At 39.2% G+C, this 19,247-nt stretch overlaps 1 protein-coding gene across 8 annotated transcripts in view; it reads right to left on the bottom strand.

The window, feature by feature from the left end:
• The window catches only part of GATB (glutamyl-tRNA amidotransferase subunit B), a 43,093-nt gene extending 25,356 nt beyond the window's left edge, over positions 1-17,737 (bottom strand). For 3 of the 8 annotated variants that reach the window (XM_075149502.1, XM_075149506.1, XM_075149504.1), the window contains exons 1-4: positions 17,607-17,737; positions 15,383-15,533; positions 4,231-4,278; positions 1,959-2,072 (exon numbers count right to left, since the gene is read on the bottom strand). In XM_075149502.1, the coding sequence (XP_075005603.1) occupies positions 1,959-2,072; positions 4,231-4,278; positions 15,383-15,533; positions 17,607-17,710 (417 nt within the window). In that variant the 5' untranslated portion in view covers positions 17,711-17,737. Of the gene's footprint in view, positions 1-1,958; positions 2,073-4,230; positions 4,279-7,023; positions 8,402-15,382; positions 15,534-17,229 lie in introns of those variants that run through there. The other 5 variants (XM_075149503.1, XM_075149505.1, XM_075149508.1 and 2 more) reach the window with 4 other exon arrangements.
• Between the last annotated feature and the right edge of the window lie 1,510 nt (positions 17,738-19,247).

The raw sequence follows: 19,247 nt of genomic DNA, 5'->3' as shown, positions 1-19,247 counted from the left end.
TAGTGAGTGACAATAAATAACAAGAATCCCATTTCCCATCCAAAGCCCCATTTTCAGGAGTAACAATAATCCCCTTGTCAAATGACCCTAAGAGCTGGATTTATTTTATCTGTTCTATACAGCTCATTAGCCTCAACTCTGCATCTTATTACAGGGTTCCTGACTAGACTGTTTCACTATGAAATGCAGGTTGGGCAGTTTATTGTCAGTGCTTAAACTGCAGAAGGCAGCCAGTAGAAAGCCAGAATTACACATTTCAAGCTAATAAAATGTGTCAGCATCTCCTTGACCAAACTTCCATGCTTATCTGACCAGAGGATACTGTAACTCATGTCTGCAGACAACGGCAGCCCACTTGGCGCTGTACACACCTTCTTCCACCTCGCTCTTCTCCTCTAAACACATGGATGTAGTTTCTTTCCTATGACAACATTCTTCCATATAGCTTCCATGCAGTAGACCAACAGCAGCAGACATCACAAGAATATGAGAGACTGTTTTCAGTTTAACAGCAGAACACCAAAGTGGCTTGCAAACAAGTCTGTGATGTTTTTGCTGTTTCATTATGATGTGTAAAGGTATTCTAAAAGTCATGTTTATTTCCCGCTATTTTACTTTTTTCTCTTTCAGCTCTGGAAATGCGCTTTAAGATAGTTTTACAAGTAAAAAAAAAAAGTATTGGCAATTCAAACTGGTAAGTTTGTGTTTCACGTTCCCAGTAGCTTACTACAGGGTCTCCAACAAAAGGGCCTCTTAATGGCTCACAAATATTAGGAAAGTTATCCCCAGAAACCAAATCAGTTAATTACATCAACTTCACAGAAGAGCCACAAGTTCCCAACACAGAAGAAAACAGAATAGAAATCTCTTCTGAGATCCAGGTCTCAGTGGACAACTATAACATAATTCTCTTTCTAAGGTGGGAAGCAATTGTATTTGAATATGTTTTGTGTAACTTCAAAATATTTCCAATGCTTGAACAAAAGAGTGGGAAAGAAAGTTTCGTTAATAATACAGCACCTCTCCACATTAATCTGGGACCTGAGAAATCTCCCACTCTGCTCCTCTGGATGTCCGGGACACCTCACCTAAAAAGAAGATAAGCTAACATGCCTGATCCTTCTCAGATAAAATAAAAACAGATTTTTTTCTTTTAATGCAGTCATCAGATCTTCACCCCAAAATCAGAGTAAGTAAAACTAGTGTCCTCCCTTTGATAGGATAGCGTTAAACTGAACATTCAGAACAAATAAGCTGACAGAAAAAAAAATGTTTAAAATTAGAAAGGTTTAATTTCATTAGAATTAAAAAAAAGGCTCAACCATCCTGTTGCAATGACAGAAGTCAAGTTCTTAAATGATTTCAATATTTCTACACCTATATCAAGTGCGGCAAAATGCATTTGACTTCCAGTGACACCTTCTACCAAATATGAAAGCTACCAACAAACCATACCGCAAAGACTCAGTTTCTCAGTTTTTTTTTTTTTCATTTATTAGAACTACTGACTGAGAAAGTTTTAAAGGGAAATTAAATATTTTTAGGTCCCTCAGCACACACAAAAAACCCCGCTATTATTTTTACACCACTGGAACCTGTGTTTGTTATACATTCACTTTAAATGAAGGACTATTATCAGACTGCTTTTACCCTAACAGACAATTAGTACTAAACACCAGGAATGGAGAACTTGAGGGGCAAAGCTCCCAATTCAATTACATTAAGCTACTGGAATCGTGCAGCTAAGCAAGGAGTCAGCAATCAGAGCAATCATTCAATCAGTGAGCACCAGAGTCCGGCTGCCTATTCATCAGGGCACAGCACAGCATCCTATTGGGGTGAGCAGAACACTGACTGAAAACAGAAAAAGCATCTCTTCACCATCCTCTGTTGCCACCCGTACTCCAGACTTGTCCTTTCCTACAGCCATAAAGGGACCAGCTATACTGCATACTTACAGGCAGATCTGCATAGAAATAGTGTTTTCTGTCAAACAAGGACTTCTTGTTTATGCTGCAGTTGAGTGCCAGGCCTGTCATCACTGCTGCTTCTACACATCTCCTGTTGAGAACCTAAGGGAACATGACACATGGTTTTGCTCAAGATACTCAGCAGGTAACAAATGTGTCTCCCACACATCGCCTTATTTGGAGCATATATTCAATTTTGCTTGCCTTCAGCCACCATTATATCTCTTGCCTTGTGTGGGTAGTTCTTATTCATCATTAAAGTCACGGTAGCTACAAATCTGCAAAGCTTTAAGATGAAAAAACAAGCCATTCATTCAGTCGTTTTGTTATGCCACATAAGGAGGTGTGCTCTGTTCTGGCTTGCTACCTTCGCAAACATCCCAGTACTCTTGCACCCTTGAAGATTCAAAAGACAAATCATAGCAAATGATAATTGACTTGTAACCAGCTGTCAACTCATACTGAGAACTGGAAACACAGAAGATTTGCATTAGGGACTGCAGTGCCATTTCAGTAGAACACTTCAGAACATCTGTAACCACAGAACCACAGTGAATTCATGAGTATCTACACATAGATTTCAATGCTTTTCTTAACCAAGATGACATTAAGCATGCTTACATGCTTTGCTAAAACAGAACCAAAGAGACATCAACTGATCCCATGGCTACAAATATACATCATTTCCAGCACCCAGATAACCCATGGGATTAAGGTTCTTGCAGAATGCCACGTTATCTGAAGACCCAGCAAGGCCTGCATGAAGAAATAACGGAGTTAAATGTGGTTTCTCACCATGGACCCACCACTCAGTGCTACACCCTTCTATCTCCTCAGCAGGGTCAGGATCCACAGGAGAAAGAAAATTCCACTCCGAAAAGGACTAACAAGCAATGTTTCAAAGTTATGGTTTTTTTCAAATGTGCTCTTATTAATTTAACAGTTGGTTTAACTAACATCAAACGGATAAAATTGAAAAGAAAAAAAGACTGAATTTGTCTTAGTACAACTCTGAGATGCTCACACTTACAGTATTTTGAAACAGGAACAGAACTTTATCCATCTTATTCTGCACTGTACAGCTGCCAAGAAGTCAATTTCCAGCAGGACCATTAAAGGGGCACATTATGTAAAAGAATCTACATGACTTCATCTGCCTTGACCAGAACATAAAAGGCTTAAATAATGTTTTCTTCTATGTTTCTGACAGTATGTACTTTTTATATTCCCCAGCCTGATTTCTGAAAACAGATTAAGCAGCTGTACATTTCCCATCATCCCATGTCTTCAGTTGGAAAAAGAATCTCTTGGCTTTACTCGTCTAATATTTCAAAAATCAAAATAATAAGAGAAAATATGAGAAACTCTTCATGTAACAGAAACTTAAAATTGCTTATACAGACAGGAAATTAAATATTTAAGACATTTAACGAGGGAACTTTCAGATCTTTAGTGTAGCTATATATGGCTAATTAGAACACAACATCTGTTTGGGCATATTTTATTTATGAAAAAATTTAAAAGATACATAAAGCAAATTTTAAATCAGAAAAAAGGGACAACAATTTCCCTTTGAAATACTGATCTGCAGCAAAACTAACGCAATTGGTCCTGACCGTAATCTAAAGTAAAATTGGTAACTGCAAAATACTAATTTATTTTAGTATCATAGCTGCAGTTCATTATATAGTAGATGCTCCTGTTTTCAACAATTAAATGCTTCCAGACAATACAGGTACTTTTTTTTTTTTTACTGTTTAAGGAAGCTTGTGTTAGTCAAATTGTTCAATGTTTAAAATATAATATTTCTAAATACACAGGCAAAATTTCTTTCTACTAAAGCCTTATGGCATGATCCTGTCCAGCTTTACAAATTAGGGAGAACCATGCCAGTCAGCCCTTTAACAGCTGGTCACCAGAAACATTAAGGCTCCATAAGGACTGGGTAGACTTAAAACACCACTGCACCAAAGTAGTGAACCGGTGTCTTGCTGTGTTTCCTGATGGTGCAGGAGTTGTGACTGATTGTAATCGTAGAGTAAGACAAAACCCAACTCCCGAGTCACAGTCAGTCAGAGCCTCATAGCGCATTCTTCAAACGCAGGTGGAGTTTAGCTAATGATTACACTACAACTACTGCCTTTGACCACTTGCTCTTCAATTTTTGCTTCAAACAAGGTAGAGTGTATCTTACTCATCGCCCTAAGGGATAACATTGTTTTGAGGTGAAGGAAATAATTCCCCCAGACATGCTACTTACACCAGTGAGAAGCTTTTGCACTACTGCTGATGAACCATTTTGGTGGCTCTGGGGAAAAAATGGCATAAAAATGTGAAGTACTGATTATTTTCTATGTATATTACTAAGCCTTTAGATGACTGTGTATGTGTCCCCAGTGTACTGGGTCATACTAGCCAAATCATTGTATATGCACCATTACTCATGCACTAGTGCCACTTCCTGTGCTACTTCTTTATCGACCTCCGTGGTCATAGAAGGCATTGCAAAGCAGATCTTTCCCACTATGGCCTACTGAGATGTCTAACATGCCAATTTGCTTCCTCAGCCCTGTTTGACTTTTTTTAAAAAAAAAAAAAAACACCAGATGACCCTCTACTTCCTCAAAAATCCAAACTTATCTGTTTAATATTGCTCCATTTCTGAAGTGACTACTACTACCCATTCCAGTGATCAAGGCTGTGCACATAAAGCAGAGCTGTTTAAGCAAACTACTACTTTTCCTTCAAACAAGCCTAGTTTTTCAAATAATCTGCAGTGATAAACATCAATTCAGTATGTGAAACTTCCCATACTAATGACCTAGAATAAGTCCCCCAAGCTTGTTTATGCAGTAAGCTGTTATTAAGTTGACAGCTTTGACTAGCACCAAAGATTTAAATTACTGGCTTGAACAGACAAGCTGCCAGTCTGGTATGTTAGCAAAGTACTGGCCTTGAAAGAAAGCTATGTAGTTCCTGCAATAGCTTCGGACAAAACACAAGAGCCTAAAAAGCCGTCTTAAATATTTCTGATTTTCTAAAATTGAAGCGTCTCTCCTAGGTATTTATTTAAAGAAATTCCTAGAGACCTATCACAAAAGGAAATGTAAATTGTTTGTATTGGAAAGTCATGAAAAACCTTAACAATGGCATCACAACACCAGCACTATTTCCCTTGTCGCTCCACTATCCTGCTAGAGCACCATGGTAACGAAGTGCTAAAGGAATGAAAGAACAATCCAACCAAGTTCTGTCTTTTTCTGATACTTGTCTATTCTTTACATCTAGCTCACAAGTGGAAAGATTCCTTTTACAAATGTATCGTCTTTATTTGCAAGGTCAGTTTAGTCAAGACCTTGGTTTTAAATACAAGACTATTCAATAACTATACAAAACTATACACAATACCTTCAACGGCATAAATTCCCACCAAAAGCAATTTTTTAACAGTTTTTTCTTTAACAGCAGGTTTACTCCTTCTATTAATACATTAAAGAAAGTTGGCCCCCTTTTAGGTGAAGATATATGTTTCTAATTTAGTAAATTATCATTTCTACATTTTAAAGAGAGTAGGTATGCAGCTTCTTGTTTTGCTAATGAGTATTATATAAGATAAATGGGGGGGGGGGGAAGAAACATCTAGATCTCTCTCCTGGAAGAAGTTTATTTTTGCTACTTTTAAAAAAAAAAGTAATCTTTGCTATGACAGTGGCACCCAGGAAGCCTAAGTTATGGAACAAAGTATTCTTTGTACTAAACACAGTAAAAACAAAATAATTCCTCGGAAATTTTAAAAGTTTTTTATTCTAGGTCATACATTTTAATAAAGTAGATTTCATATTAATTGGCTATCTTAAGACCTTCATTCCTACTTAAAATCATGAAGAAATCAGCATTAATGAGATTAACTACAGGACTGTTTATCTAAGAAACATTTAATTTTAGCTCCTTTTCATTCAAAATAACAGCTGGAAGAAGGAAGTAGTGCAATGTACTTAGCCAGCTCTCTGTAGACCAGGCAGTAATCTTTAGAAACCTCAACAGTTATATCTAATCATATTTCCCAGTACTCCCATTTCGTATCACTCTGATTTTTATTTGCTTCCACTAATGGATATATTCAGTCTTACTATTCTTGCTGTGATAGAAGTACCAACTTGCTCCAATATATGGTTCTTGGAAGTGCAATCATAAGTTAAACTTCAAAATAAACTACTCTTATATCTACTTAGTCCAAATGTAATTGCGATTGTTCAGTCTGACACTGCAGATGAGTACTTCAACGCAGCGTTCTTCCTTGGCATCCTCCCACACACACAGAAGGGCGTAACTATCTTGTAGCTGTGCATGTACAGAATGTACATTAAAATAAACGAAGAGCTAACCATTTCCCAAATGATCCATTTATTTCAATAGGTCTACAATCAGACCTCATCCCTCTAAGCATACAGTAAAAATTTAAAAACCAAGCCAACCTAAGTCTTGTCATTTGTTTGGTCTGCAAAGAGCCCACATGTTCCAAAAACTGAGGTCTCTAACTGCGGGGGAAATTTAAAAAGAAGGCCAGCTTCAGTTTAGGGTCTTCTGCATTTCAGTCCAGCATCTACTTCACAGCATATTTCCTGCCCTAATATGAGCATTATGTTCTTATCCCTAAGGAAAGGGGCAAGAGAGTAGGGGAAGAAGCACCAGACATTTTAAATCAAGATCTTAGATTAATAGAAGGAGATTCCAGCTTAAGAAAAGAGAACAAAATGGCAACTGAGAAGCTGAAGCAGCAAAGGAAGATTGGGGGGAGGGGCATTAAATATACCTTAATATCTTCTGTAACTTTATCTTTCTCCAGTCTGACACCAAAGACATATGCTGCTATACAAAACTTACTATTATTCCTAACCTTGCTTGGTGACAAAGTTGGCTTCTGGTGATGCAGCACGCACTCATTCAAGTCATATCTTAAAACCAGGCAACTCCGACATTTTAAGAAGTACCCAGCTCCCAAACATGTTACTTTATGTGTAGTCAAAGAATAAGAGGGCCCACTCCCTCGAACCTGAAGAGCTAGTCTGAGGGCTCCCATCACAAGGCTTAGAATTGAAGGAAGCATCGTCCAGTGTCAGTGATGACCAGAAAAATTCAGCAGCAGTATGGAGAAATGTTGACCCCGGGAGTAAGAAAAACGGAGAGATATCACGAGACACAAAGCTATTTAAATACTGACCGACTTCTACGTTTCTCAGCCCTTTGAGACATGGGTTGCTAAAAAAAAAAAACACAGAAGGAAAAAAATCATTCAGACCACTGCGTGGGCAAAGCGTTCAATGGTCTCAATGGAATAAACCTATTTTCTCAAGTGGTAGGGAACCGGCCAATCCAGTGGCATTGGCCCAAAACAGCAATCTTCGTGTCTCAGATCCCATCATCAGTGGCTAAAATCAAATAAACTTCTACCATGCAGAACCAATTCCAAGCAGGAGAACCCACAGGAAGACAGAACAACGCAATGGCGATAAACGGTTTATGATATCCATAATCAAACACTGTGTTTCTATGGTGTTCCCATCAAGAAGTCCAGTATCTCCCTAAAAACCATGCCCGCCCTGTTGACAGTACAGTCTTTTGTGTCTGCCACATGGGGTTTTTTGACCTGTCATAAGGATGCTCCCTCTCTTGTGCCAATGGAAATTTAAACCATCGCTAATGCTATCTGATCCAGAACAAGTTAAATACAGGAAGATCCAGTGAAAACACTTCACTGCTTCTGGAGGTAGGGAACTGAGCAATGGCTAAAACCTAAGTTACAGAATGTGATCAAATCCAAAGTCAACCAGAGCTTTGAGGTGGACCTTCTCAGACCTTTCTTCCTACACTGAGCTCCACAAAAAAGGCTAAAAAAGGCTTTTAAACATGAGTAACATCTGCCTTCTTCAATATAACCTAGGTTGCCTGTTAAATAGAGAAAATTCAGAGCACTTAGACAGAATAGAGTTTATAAACCAACACCTGCCCTGTTTATCCTTGCAGATGGTGCTTCGCTTGTAGGCTTGGTGAGGGACAGCTCTGTGTTTTTCTGAGTTGTAACAAATTCTGACCTTTGATACACATTGACTGCCATTTTCTATCATTTCTAAGTCTTGGCTATCTGCCCTCTGCTCCTTCTTGCAATCCTTGTGTGTCTGAGAGCCCACACTAAACACACACTAAAAACTCCCAGCCCTTTGCTCTGACTCCCTTATTCATTTTTCCTCCATTTGCCGCCTCCTGAAACACGCTTATTTTCTCCCCAAAGAGGTAGCTATCTTTCCCTCCAGACTGACCCAGATCTCTTAAAAGAGCACAACATACAAATTGAGAGTAAACCAGAAGTGGTCTACCACACATAGAGACAAGAATATACTAATTCAGGAAAACAATAGGCGACATAATGCAACAAGTCTTGCAAAAAGCTATTAAAAAAGCAAACTAAAATTCTTTGTTTTTAACGAAGTTGTTCTGGAACAGCAGAACCAACGAAGACTAATTTCCTAAAAATAATTGCCCTAGTTTGTTTTACCTAAGCAGTGACCTCAACACTCTCTCCTCAATGATTCCCCCGTCTTCTCCCCATTTCATCAAACATCCCAAACTGAGTATAAAGTGTCACAAATATCTGAATAGCAGCAGCCTGAATAAAGGTGAGATCAGTGGGGAGAAGAGACTCAATTGCTAATTTCCTCTTCATGTGCTTGCTAATATATTCGCAAAAACCTCTACAAACCTAAAATTTCTTGAGGCAAATTTGGCTGAACTTAGCAGTGAAATTGCAAAACTAGTGTTTCTGTACAGAAAACAATAGTTGCAGTAGCAAAATCTGCACATGTAACTAATAAACACCAGTTGCAGAAGCTTACATAATCTTCTCAAAATCAAATACATAGTCATAATATATTTAAGGTGGCAAGCTGGCTGATAATCAGAGACATTATAGAAAGAAAGAAATTAATTTTACCCCAGGAACCAATTATAGCCTAATTGCACCAAGATAAGTTTCAAACAAAATACATAAACCTGACAGTTACGCAACATTACACACGAGACAGCTAACCATGAACAGAACAAAGATCCAGTCTACAATTATCTGTCATTACTGTCGGACAATGTTTCCTAAATACTCTTCGACGAAAAATTCTTAAGAAGAACAAAGAAACAAGATGTCAGTTTGCAAAGTTAAAATGCTAAGAAATTGGTAGAACCATGGTTGTTACAGAAACTTTCGCTTAACAGAGCACTGCTTTCATACACATATATACAATATCCTACATTGGATTTCCTCAAAGGGAGTCACCTGGAACCAGACTGTTTGTCTACATACTGAGAGAAAATTAAATCAAACACTTAAGGATGCCAGAGCATATACAGTGACTGATAACAGAAGCAATAGAAATTTGTCCCAAAAAATCCACTCATGGTTCGAACTTAAAATAAAGAAATTCCCAGCCCACTGAGAAAAACTACTGCAAAAAGCTAATGTGCGTTTCAGCAGCAATTTCAGACTGAATCCAGAAAGAGGGGACATCAATCTGTCTAGTTATCATGTAATGGTTGTGCTGTCCAAAAGTATCAAGGATACTTTCTGCACTAACAGAACTGTGTGAAAGAAAGGGAACAAGATACTGCAAACTCCTGCTCCCCACTAAGAAGTAGAAAAATCTCTGTATAAAGCAAAAGGTAAAGCAATAAGAAAAACCAACACAAAAGGAGATAAGAGAAAATACACAGATAATATCACTGATGCATTGAAGGATCTACTGAAATAGGTGATAGCAAGATGTTTTATCAACTCAATGCTGTTCTAACTGGCAAGTTTACATGAGCCAGAGGGACCTGTTAAGGATGAACAGGAAAACCAACAACAAAAAGAGAGAGCTCAATAGGTAGCACAGTTACTGAGGTGCTAAGGAGACAGAGCCCTACAGGAATTGTTAGCCTTGACAAAAAGATTAAAACATCCAGAATGAGTGTCAGAACTTCTCACAAAGAAGACATAGCAAAAATCAAGAGAAAACCTTACAGGGGACTCCTTCAAAGCTTGAGAGAAGAGCAACAAATGTTACCAAATACTTCAAAGCACAAAAGCAGCGGCGACTCCAGAAAAACGGCATTTATAGTTAAGTATGAAATAAAGTTGAGCTAAGCAACTGCAGTAACTGAGGAAGCATAACACTTCTCAGATCCCAGTGAAGGAGATTAGTTCCACAGGTAACCCTGGGTCTGTGAATGACCCTACAAAAGAGAAAGAAATAGAATGAGGAACAACCCCCACCACAACCCAGCCCTGAAAGTCACCTGAAGCAGGCCTCCCTCATCTTTCAAAGACCTCTTGTGACCAGTACAACAGCATTGAACTGATTAACAGCTTGAAATTACGCAGGCAGGCTTTAATCCATCATGCACTCAGAAATTTAAGGGTCTATGAACTGCAAAGGCATTCTCAGGGAGCAATGGTTTGAAAGCCTATTTCACTCCCCTAGTTTTTTTCTAAATTATGTGGGATTTTCTTTTTAGAGGCTTACTGGGACTGCAAGTCCAGCAAACTGGGACTGTGTGAGCAACAAAAGACTGTTAACCACTGATGATACAATGCATGTCACAAACCCAAATATTATCAGGAAAGAAAGGACTGCAAGAGAAAGGTACCATCAATTTCTAAAAAAATATCTCCTAATTCCCCTAAGTACAATTATTACAGTTTTATTGAAAGAAGTAACAAGCAGTTAAAGTGAACCGCGACATAAGCAAATGGTTTAAAACAAACATGAACTCACTTTTTCCTTCAGGTACTGCCACTAATTTATTTTTAGAGGAGAGCTCATGGATACAACCTAGGCATCACATGGTTTTCAAAGAAAAGAAGAAAATTTATATAATGGAAGCTAAACCAACATGTATACAAAGATCAGAAGATTGTCCATGTACCCCAAGAAAGGTACATGCAATTAAAAATGTAATTATCAAAAGTCAAGCTAAGAAGCAGCATTTTTTTTAAAGCGAAGTAGTACAAGAAAGGAGTAAATTCATATGCATGCCAACAGGAATGTCAAAACAAAACTGAAATCACAAGTTGGTAAAGCAGCTGTTGCAATTACCAGATTTAACAGGCACAGGATATCAAAAAATCTAGTTTAAAGCTGTAAAGTATAAATTCTGGTCTCAAATGCCGTTTCTGTTCCAGTATGTATAGCTGACAGACAGATCCACCAGAATCTCACACAAACCTCTCGGTGCCTTTGAAAGCAAATGCATCAGGTAAATTCTGTATATAAAGTTCGATAATCTATCACCCAAGACATCTGGAAAAACACTGGGTATCTGCCACTGCCAAGAATGGATGCAGTGCCAATATAGGAAGGGGAACTAAAGCACTCTCTACAGCCCCAAACTGGGTATTAACCCTGTCACGTCCCTGGGCAGCCATCTCAACAGCGCAGCACTGTAGGGTGGGGAAGGCAAAACAGCACGATACATGCGCTCTCTGGTACTGCACAGTGTTGCAGTGACATTCCTCAGCTTTGGAGAAGTCAGAGTTTGGAGTTTAAGTTGCCAATGGTGCAATACCAGAAGGAAAAAGGGCTAATAGCTGTTCTAGCCCTGCTTGCTTCCATGAAAAGGCATATCTGGTTGCCCGACTGTCATTATACAGGTGAGAGAAGATACAGTAGGACCCAAATGCTTCCTTCTAACACTATTTACAGAGGGAAAACTAAAAGAGTTTAAAACAAGAAGGTATGAAAATCTCAGTACAGGATAGCAGCAATGAGTGAGTTGTCAAGCCCTGAAGGATGTCCAGTGGAGCAGGAAAAAATTGTATATTCAGGTAAAATCATGCATCTCACATGATATTCTACAGCAATGTTCAACACAGATCTTACTCTGTTTCTTGAGGTAAGAAGGTATTTATCTTTTCTTCATTAGAAAGAGAGCTTGATCATTACTAAGTGTTTCCAAAAACTCTATCTTAAGAAAAGATAAAACAGATGCTGTTCACACTGTGAAGAGAATGAAATTCAAATGCATGAGAAGGTATCAAAAATTTCGAAATACTTAAGACTGTAGGGCTAACATTCATTCAAATCTTATTAATTTAAGCCTTGGTTATGTTAATACTAGATTATTAGTACTCTTGCAGACAAAGAAATAGGATCAGGCTTTCACTTTAGTCATGCAGGAGACAAACATAAAATGTGCATCTTTTCATGTGATTAGCAACAAAGACTGTAAGCACAGACAAAAAGGTTTCAGCCTTTAGCTACTAGATCTACCATCTTATTCCTGTGGCTGAGCTATAATTAACCTTTAGTCAGCCACCTCAATCATTCTCCGTCTGTGAGCCCAGTCTTATCTTTATAAACCTTTATAAAGATTCTCAGAATTTTCAAAGAAGACAAATCAGACTGGGAGTGCAACCACCTTTATGATCCTCAGAAGAATTTTACATCAATCTGGAGGAATGACGCACTATATGCTACCACGTGTAGCATAAAACTTCCTTTATAACAGGTGCTTTAAAGACACCAAGCTAACATCATTGCCAAGTCCATTCACCAGATAAAAAAAACAGGCCTTTGCACATTTCATTACATGAAATGTAATGTATGTAGTCATGTAGTCCCAAAGAAAGGAGATCCTTACAGTAATTTGAGTAAGATGCTATCTGGTCTAGTGGTGAGGGGCTTCATCACCGCAGGGCACAAAAAGTGTGCAGAGTAGCATGGGATGCGCTGTCCAGCCTCACTACTTTTAAATCTACTTTTTTAATCAAAGCTTTGCCACATCACTTTTTCTGTCTCATGCCAAACAGGAGTGCACCTGCATAGCTGTTCTTGCCTGTAGCTGTCTCTCAGAGGCACATTATGAGAGCAGCATAATGAAATGGCCATGACACTAACACTGTGATGGTCCTCCTAAGGTCTACTTGCAAAAAAGCATAAAATAAGCTGTATTACAGTATAGGAAGAAAATATAAAGAGAAAATATGGAGGAGGGCTAAGCACATTCTTCTAGTTTCCCCTCTCCTGTACAGAGCGCAGCAAAGGCTCATGCCCACACTCATTAGTGAGCCAGAAATGTATAGCAACCAGAAAAGCTCCCTTTAGCACCATTCTTTCTGGTCTCATGAAGCAGCAAATACTAGCATGGTTGTCTATCACAACCATCTCATGGTCCCACAGTAAATTTAAACCCCTGTGACATTGAAAACTGCCCCTATAGTTCTCAGTTTATAACAGCAGTTATTCTCAGCTACAGACAGCACAACTACTATATGAAAACTTTGCTCCTATTTTTTTCGTTTCTCAACAAAACAGAGTCAAAAGGAAAGGCCAAATATTTACCTTCTAAACAGACTTATCAGGCAATAATCTTAATATTTGTTAAAATGTTGCTTTGTTGTGTTTTCTTTTCCCCCCACAAATACTTGGAAATTTTCAAAAACTACCTTCCCTCTTTCAAAATTCACCAAAATCCAATTCTACTTCAGATACTATTGCCATATACACACACATATAATTATTTCAAGAAAATAAGCCCAACTGTTTGATTCCAGAACAATCGGTCTCTAACATTAATTCCTGTGCAGCAAATACAACGGGAAAATAAAGCTATGACTACTGACTGGATTTTGTATCACATTCTAACATGCAAGAACATGTATTTTGTAACATTCACTTTCAACTCTATTTTCACCAGTACTACAGTGAGAAAAATCTCTCTTCTCTTTGTATCGATAAAAGCAGCTGGTAGAAGCTAACATAGCATCACTACTTTTAAATTAACCTAACCATCCCATTTTTTGCCTCTCAGGTGCAGTTATATTCTCCGCCAAAGCCCATATGTACTGGGGTCTTCTCACAAAGGTCATACCAAGCTTTATTTGTAAAGCACTTTAACAGAGGAAAAAGCCAAAAAAAAGCCCCAGATAAATAGTAACATACATAAAATGATACTCTTCATAAATACTCGTTTTTGTTCATTCAAGAACAGTTTTTCTACCTGACTGAAGATAAGCATTAGACAATTTACCAGGATTTGTGTGCATTAACAGAACGTTAAGTAGAAGGTATAAAATAAAAATCTTGAACCTTTTTAAATTTTGTGACTATTAACTCCCTAACCTAGCCCTGCCGCCAAATGAAAGGAACTAATTTTGCGTGTTTAAGTCTAACCAGATTCTTCTAAAACCAAACGATTGCATAAGATTCCCATTCTCTCTGGAAAGTGTTCAAAATTTCCATATAGTTAGATCTGAAACTCAGCCCTGAATTGCCACGGAGACCAGAGTGAAGACCAAATTTTATCAGCATCTAAAAGTCACTTCCTTAGGTTTCAATACCTTTGAAAATACAGAATGAATATATCAACTCATTTCTCATTTTAAGGAGCACACAGCATATATCAAGACCCTAGAAATCCAGCTGTAAGTTAATTCTCAATTTCAGAATATTATTTAAGGCTATTATTTAAGGTATTATGGTGATGAAAAGCTTCCAATAGATTAAAAAAATATATCTGCAACTGGAATTCAAACCTCCACTCTAATAAATATACTCAGTGAAACACTTTTGCACTAAATAATTTGACCCCATTACAGTCTCTGCATGCTTGTTGCATGAGGCAATGCTAACTCTATTCAATATTTATTTTCACTGTATAGTAAGAGCTTATGTTATACTTTTTAAACTATTATTTTTATATTGAACTTGTTAGATTCCCAGAGAATTCTACTCTGACAGACAGCAGTACTGTCATAGCCATCACAAAGTTATAATTAAGCTGTGACTTCAAAAATTTATTACGTTGTCACTAATAAATCTCATTGCTAAGTGAGATTCCTTTTTTTTTTTTTTTAAAAATAATTGTTTTGCCCTGGAAATAGGAATAGTTGACACTTTCGTAAATCAGAGACTTTCTACTAGGAAGAAAAGTACCTCCATAGTGAGTCATTCCAAACGGCAAATGACAGCTATGTAAACAAACATATGGCAAAGTAACATCAAATGGCCACTCGGAAATCTAAGATGTTCTTCTCTCTCAGGATTTTAAGTATCTCTCATATTTAAGGAATTTCCTGTGTGGCATACTAACCAAATACACCCACTCTGGCATCAGAGAAATACCGTGATTCATTCAATACATTGAAGAGACAATTCTTATTTTTTTCCTTTGCAGAGAATATCAAGTATCTGTAGTGATAACTACGGAGTGAGTAAACTGAAAAGAAACAGTACCAGGCATCTCATGTTACCAAACAACCAGAAAATAGAAAAATATGTAAAAGTAGTTCTATAGCCAAATCTTGGGAAGAACAGAATATTAGAAACATACTCAAAGTTGTCTGACATTAATCCTGATATAAATTAAGTTGAAGCATAACTTACTGGTAAAGTTCCTGGTAAAGAAGCATCAAAGAAAGATACCAAAGAGTTAGGAGGTGCTGCAAACTGGACTTGGGAACCAGAGAAAAGTTTTGAGTTGGAACTGATCTGTGCATGAATTTCCAGACCCACAACTGGTACCCATGGAGCAAGCCTAAAAAGGAAAGAGGAGAAGGGAAATACAATTTAAATATAAACCCCATAAACATCTAATAATACAAGAATTAAGAACTTTTCATTTATTCTTTTAACAAAAATTAAATTGTAATTGTAAAAAAACTGTAAATGATGTTGCAAATACATCTACAGTGTAATGGCAAAAGTTGTGCTGCAATACTGGAGAACTGAAACTAATTGACAATATATACGGAGGGGACTGTATGGCAAAGTCTTCATTATATACAGAAAACAATGCCGTAAAAAATAAATGTAAATGAAACTTTTAACTTTTCCCTACATGATAAATCTTAGAGAAATTAATGAGGCAAACTTGCATGCTGGATGAACCCTAATTTGGTACCTCGTGAAAATCACAAAATCATCATAAATATCAATTACTTCTTAGGTAGTTTGATAAAACTCCAACACACATGTGGCATAATAAATTATATATTCTTTTTCAGCTAGCCACTTGCATGCTGGGAAAGGTGGCTCTCCTGAGCAGTTAGTAGCATATTAGCATAAACATTAGTAATCCGGTAATAGAGAAATCATAATTTCAACTAGAGAGCTACTGCTCTCTGAACACACTCCACAGAATAAAGCTTCTCCATATCATCTAAAAAGTAATTGCAATTCTCACATTCATAACCTTTATATGGACAAGAGAAAAAGGTCACCTTTACAGTATGAATTGCTTGACAGTTTCTGTAAGTAATTATCTGGCCTTGTACAAATGAAGTGGCACAAATAATATTTCAGTGATGAAATCACATTTCTATGGCAGAATACTTCAGCAGTGTAAGTACCCAGATAGCTATAGGAGATAAGCGAGCTATGGAAAAACATCAAACAAATATATCAAGTACAGTGTTCCTTCCAAAGGTGAACATAATACATTGCCAAGATTTTAGTTCTCTGTCTGCCCTCCAACAGCTGAGGACATCCCTACAAACACCAAAATAGTGATGCAGGTGCCACTTATATCACTGCTTTAGGAAGATTATTCTCATAAAGGATTAAGGTTCAGATGTTTAAAGGAGCTAACACATTTTCTTTTACTGAAACATAATATTTTCTTTGGTATTTTCAACCATTCATAAAAATACCTCAAGGTTTAGAAAAAAAAACTTGTTTTTTAACTTTGGAGGCCAATTTATTTCATTGTTTCCCACATTCTTATGAAATGCATCCCTGCCAAATCATGGCATTAAAAATTACATCAGGCTTCACTTAATTAGTGTGTTGGCTTACACTCAGATAAAAAGATATGTGCATCAGTCAGTCCTCGAGTCCTACTAACAACACTGATGGGAAACCTGGAGTTTCTTGCCACGTTTGTTCATGGTTTATGTTTACTTGTGTCTCTAAAGAATCAGCAGCATACTTCTGCTGGTGTCTGCATAACTTCACTTAGGTGATCAGTTATGCAGAGAGAAACCTGAATCTCACCAAAGAATATGAAAGCTTGTACATGCCCTAACTTTCAGTCGCAGCACGCAGAATAAAATGCTCCGTTCCAGGCACACTGTCAAAGTTTCACGTTTCTCCACTGGAGGAGAAAGCTTCCTTTGGACCAGAATAACGCTTCAAAAAATACGTAGCAAAATTGGTGCAGCCCTTGCTGTCTATACTCCGAACGTGGGAATACTAACGCTTTCCAATTTGCTTGCATTGTGTGGAAATCTTACCATAGCCAAACGTATCAAAAGGACAACAGCTCTACTGCGAAGACAAATGCAGTTTTGGGGGTGTGCGAGATAAATGCGGGCTGAGAAGGTGCTGCCAGCCATCAGCAAGCTGTAGATGCCTTACACCGCTCAGAAGATGGTATTTAAAGCAGGCCCTGCCACTACCACCTTGCGAGCTGCTTGTGACACCGTAATTGCACCTCCAGGACCCGACACGCCGGCACCGCCCAGCTCCCGCGGCCGTTGGTCTCGCGCACAAGCCCGGTGAACCGAAACCGGGCCTAGCCCCCACCCTGCGGCTACGCCCCGAGGGCGCGATGCCCCAGCGGAGAACCACCTCCACCGGCCCCTCTCCCCAAGCCGGCCCGGCACCGTACCCGCTCTTCCCCGCCAGCACCGCCCCGCCTCTCGCGTTACAGGCGACAGCCCGCTGCCACGCCCGGCGCCAGACCCCACTGTACCCCCGCGCCGCCGCCGCCATTTTGCCTTGCTCGCTGCTGAGCGGGCTCCCGCAGCGCCCCCTGGGAAATGTAGTCCGGCGCGCGGGATGGCTGCGCGGAGCGGCGGGTTCGGAGCGGGAGACGGACTACAACTCCCGCCAAGCCCCTCGCCTTGGCTCCGCCCTCCCCGCACGGCCCGGCACTTCGGGGGAGGGTCGGGGTGTGCCCCCGCGCGCCACCTCAGGAGGGCGGCAGCGGCGGGCGGGCGAGCCGGGTGAGAGTTGTGGCGGAGGGGGCTCTGGCGAGGAGAAGGGTCTGTGAAATAAGGGCCCGTAAGGGTCTCTACACCTCAGGGAAGAGGTGGGGAGCCAGCTGCAGGTGCACGCCTCCCCGCCTTCACCAGGGGCTGAGTGAAGACTGGCTCTGCTCAGCTGGTGGTGAATATGGGGCCCTTGTCCCTCACCCTTGCTGTAGAAAGGCCTTTCCTGGCTTCATGGCTCATTGTAATGGTGCCCTGTTGCCAGGCGGGTGCAAGTCCTCACATGCAGCTCTCCTGCTTACCTCCTCTCAGAGAGGTGTTTCGCCAGGCACCCAAAAATGTGGTAGTGGTAGTGTGGGAAGCAGCTACACTGCAATCTGAGGAGGGTCTCAAGAGGCCTTGATACTTGGGTCTACAGGTCCTGTGCCTATCCTGAGAAAATCAATGCTTGTCCTAGAAATGCTGGAGCAAGAGACAGTGACTGCATTTGTGTCCTTCTTTTAGCTGTTGTTTAAAATGTCTTGGGCTCAGGTCCTCAAAGGAGTTGTGTATGGTTTTCCTTTGGTGTCACGCTGATACAAAACCTGCTGCTATTTTATAGATGGCATTTTGCAAATCTTGGACATCAAATGATATGGTATCATGCAGTTGCAATCTTGGATCCTAATTCCATGTATGTAGAGCAGCAAGGTCCAGTCTCTGCAGGGCCTGGGTGTGTTACTGCTGTACAAATACATGGTAATAAAAAACACTGTCCGGGGCATATGCAAACATCCTAATCGCTGTTTATGCAGCTACATTGCACAGACAATAGAATTAACAACCTTCTGTCCTAAGCCACAGGCCTGTGGAGCTTAAACGGGAAGGTACATTAGCTGTTGCTTATGTCATCTTTGCTTTATGTCAGCTACTGCTAATAGAAGCTCATTAGTCACAAACATATGAGTAAGACTGATTTCTTCCAGCAGAGGACAGTGGTGCATATAAGCACTTGACGGTATCTTGCAACCTTTACACCCTCTTGTCTTCCCAAGCTCAAATATGAGATGCTGAGTGGTTCAGAATCATGTGGAAGATAATTTATCCAGCTAAGAAAATGTTTTATAATGGTTGTTCCATAGCACTAATTTTCTAATATATTTTAAATGAATGAAATTAAGGGGAGGTTCTTTATAAGAAGAACCAGTTGAGAGATACCTTCAGCAGATACTGATCTACAGTTACTTGTACAATATAGCTTAGTTTAATTAGTTTGTCACATTCCTTTTCTTGTGGCATATCCCTCCCTTGTACATCAAAGTGTGACAAAGACAAAATTC

Source organism: Calonectris borealis, chromosome 4, assembly GCF_964195595.1.
Source record: "Calonectris borealis chromosome 4, bCalBor7.hap1.2, whole genome shotgun sequence".
NCBI classification, from domain to species: domain Eukaryota; kingdom Metazoa; phylum Chordata; class Aves; order Procellariiformes; family Procellariidae; genus Calonectris; species Calonectris borealis.
This window is presented reverse-complemented; position numbering and strand designations above follow the sequence as displayed.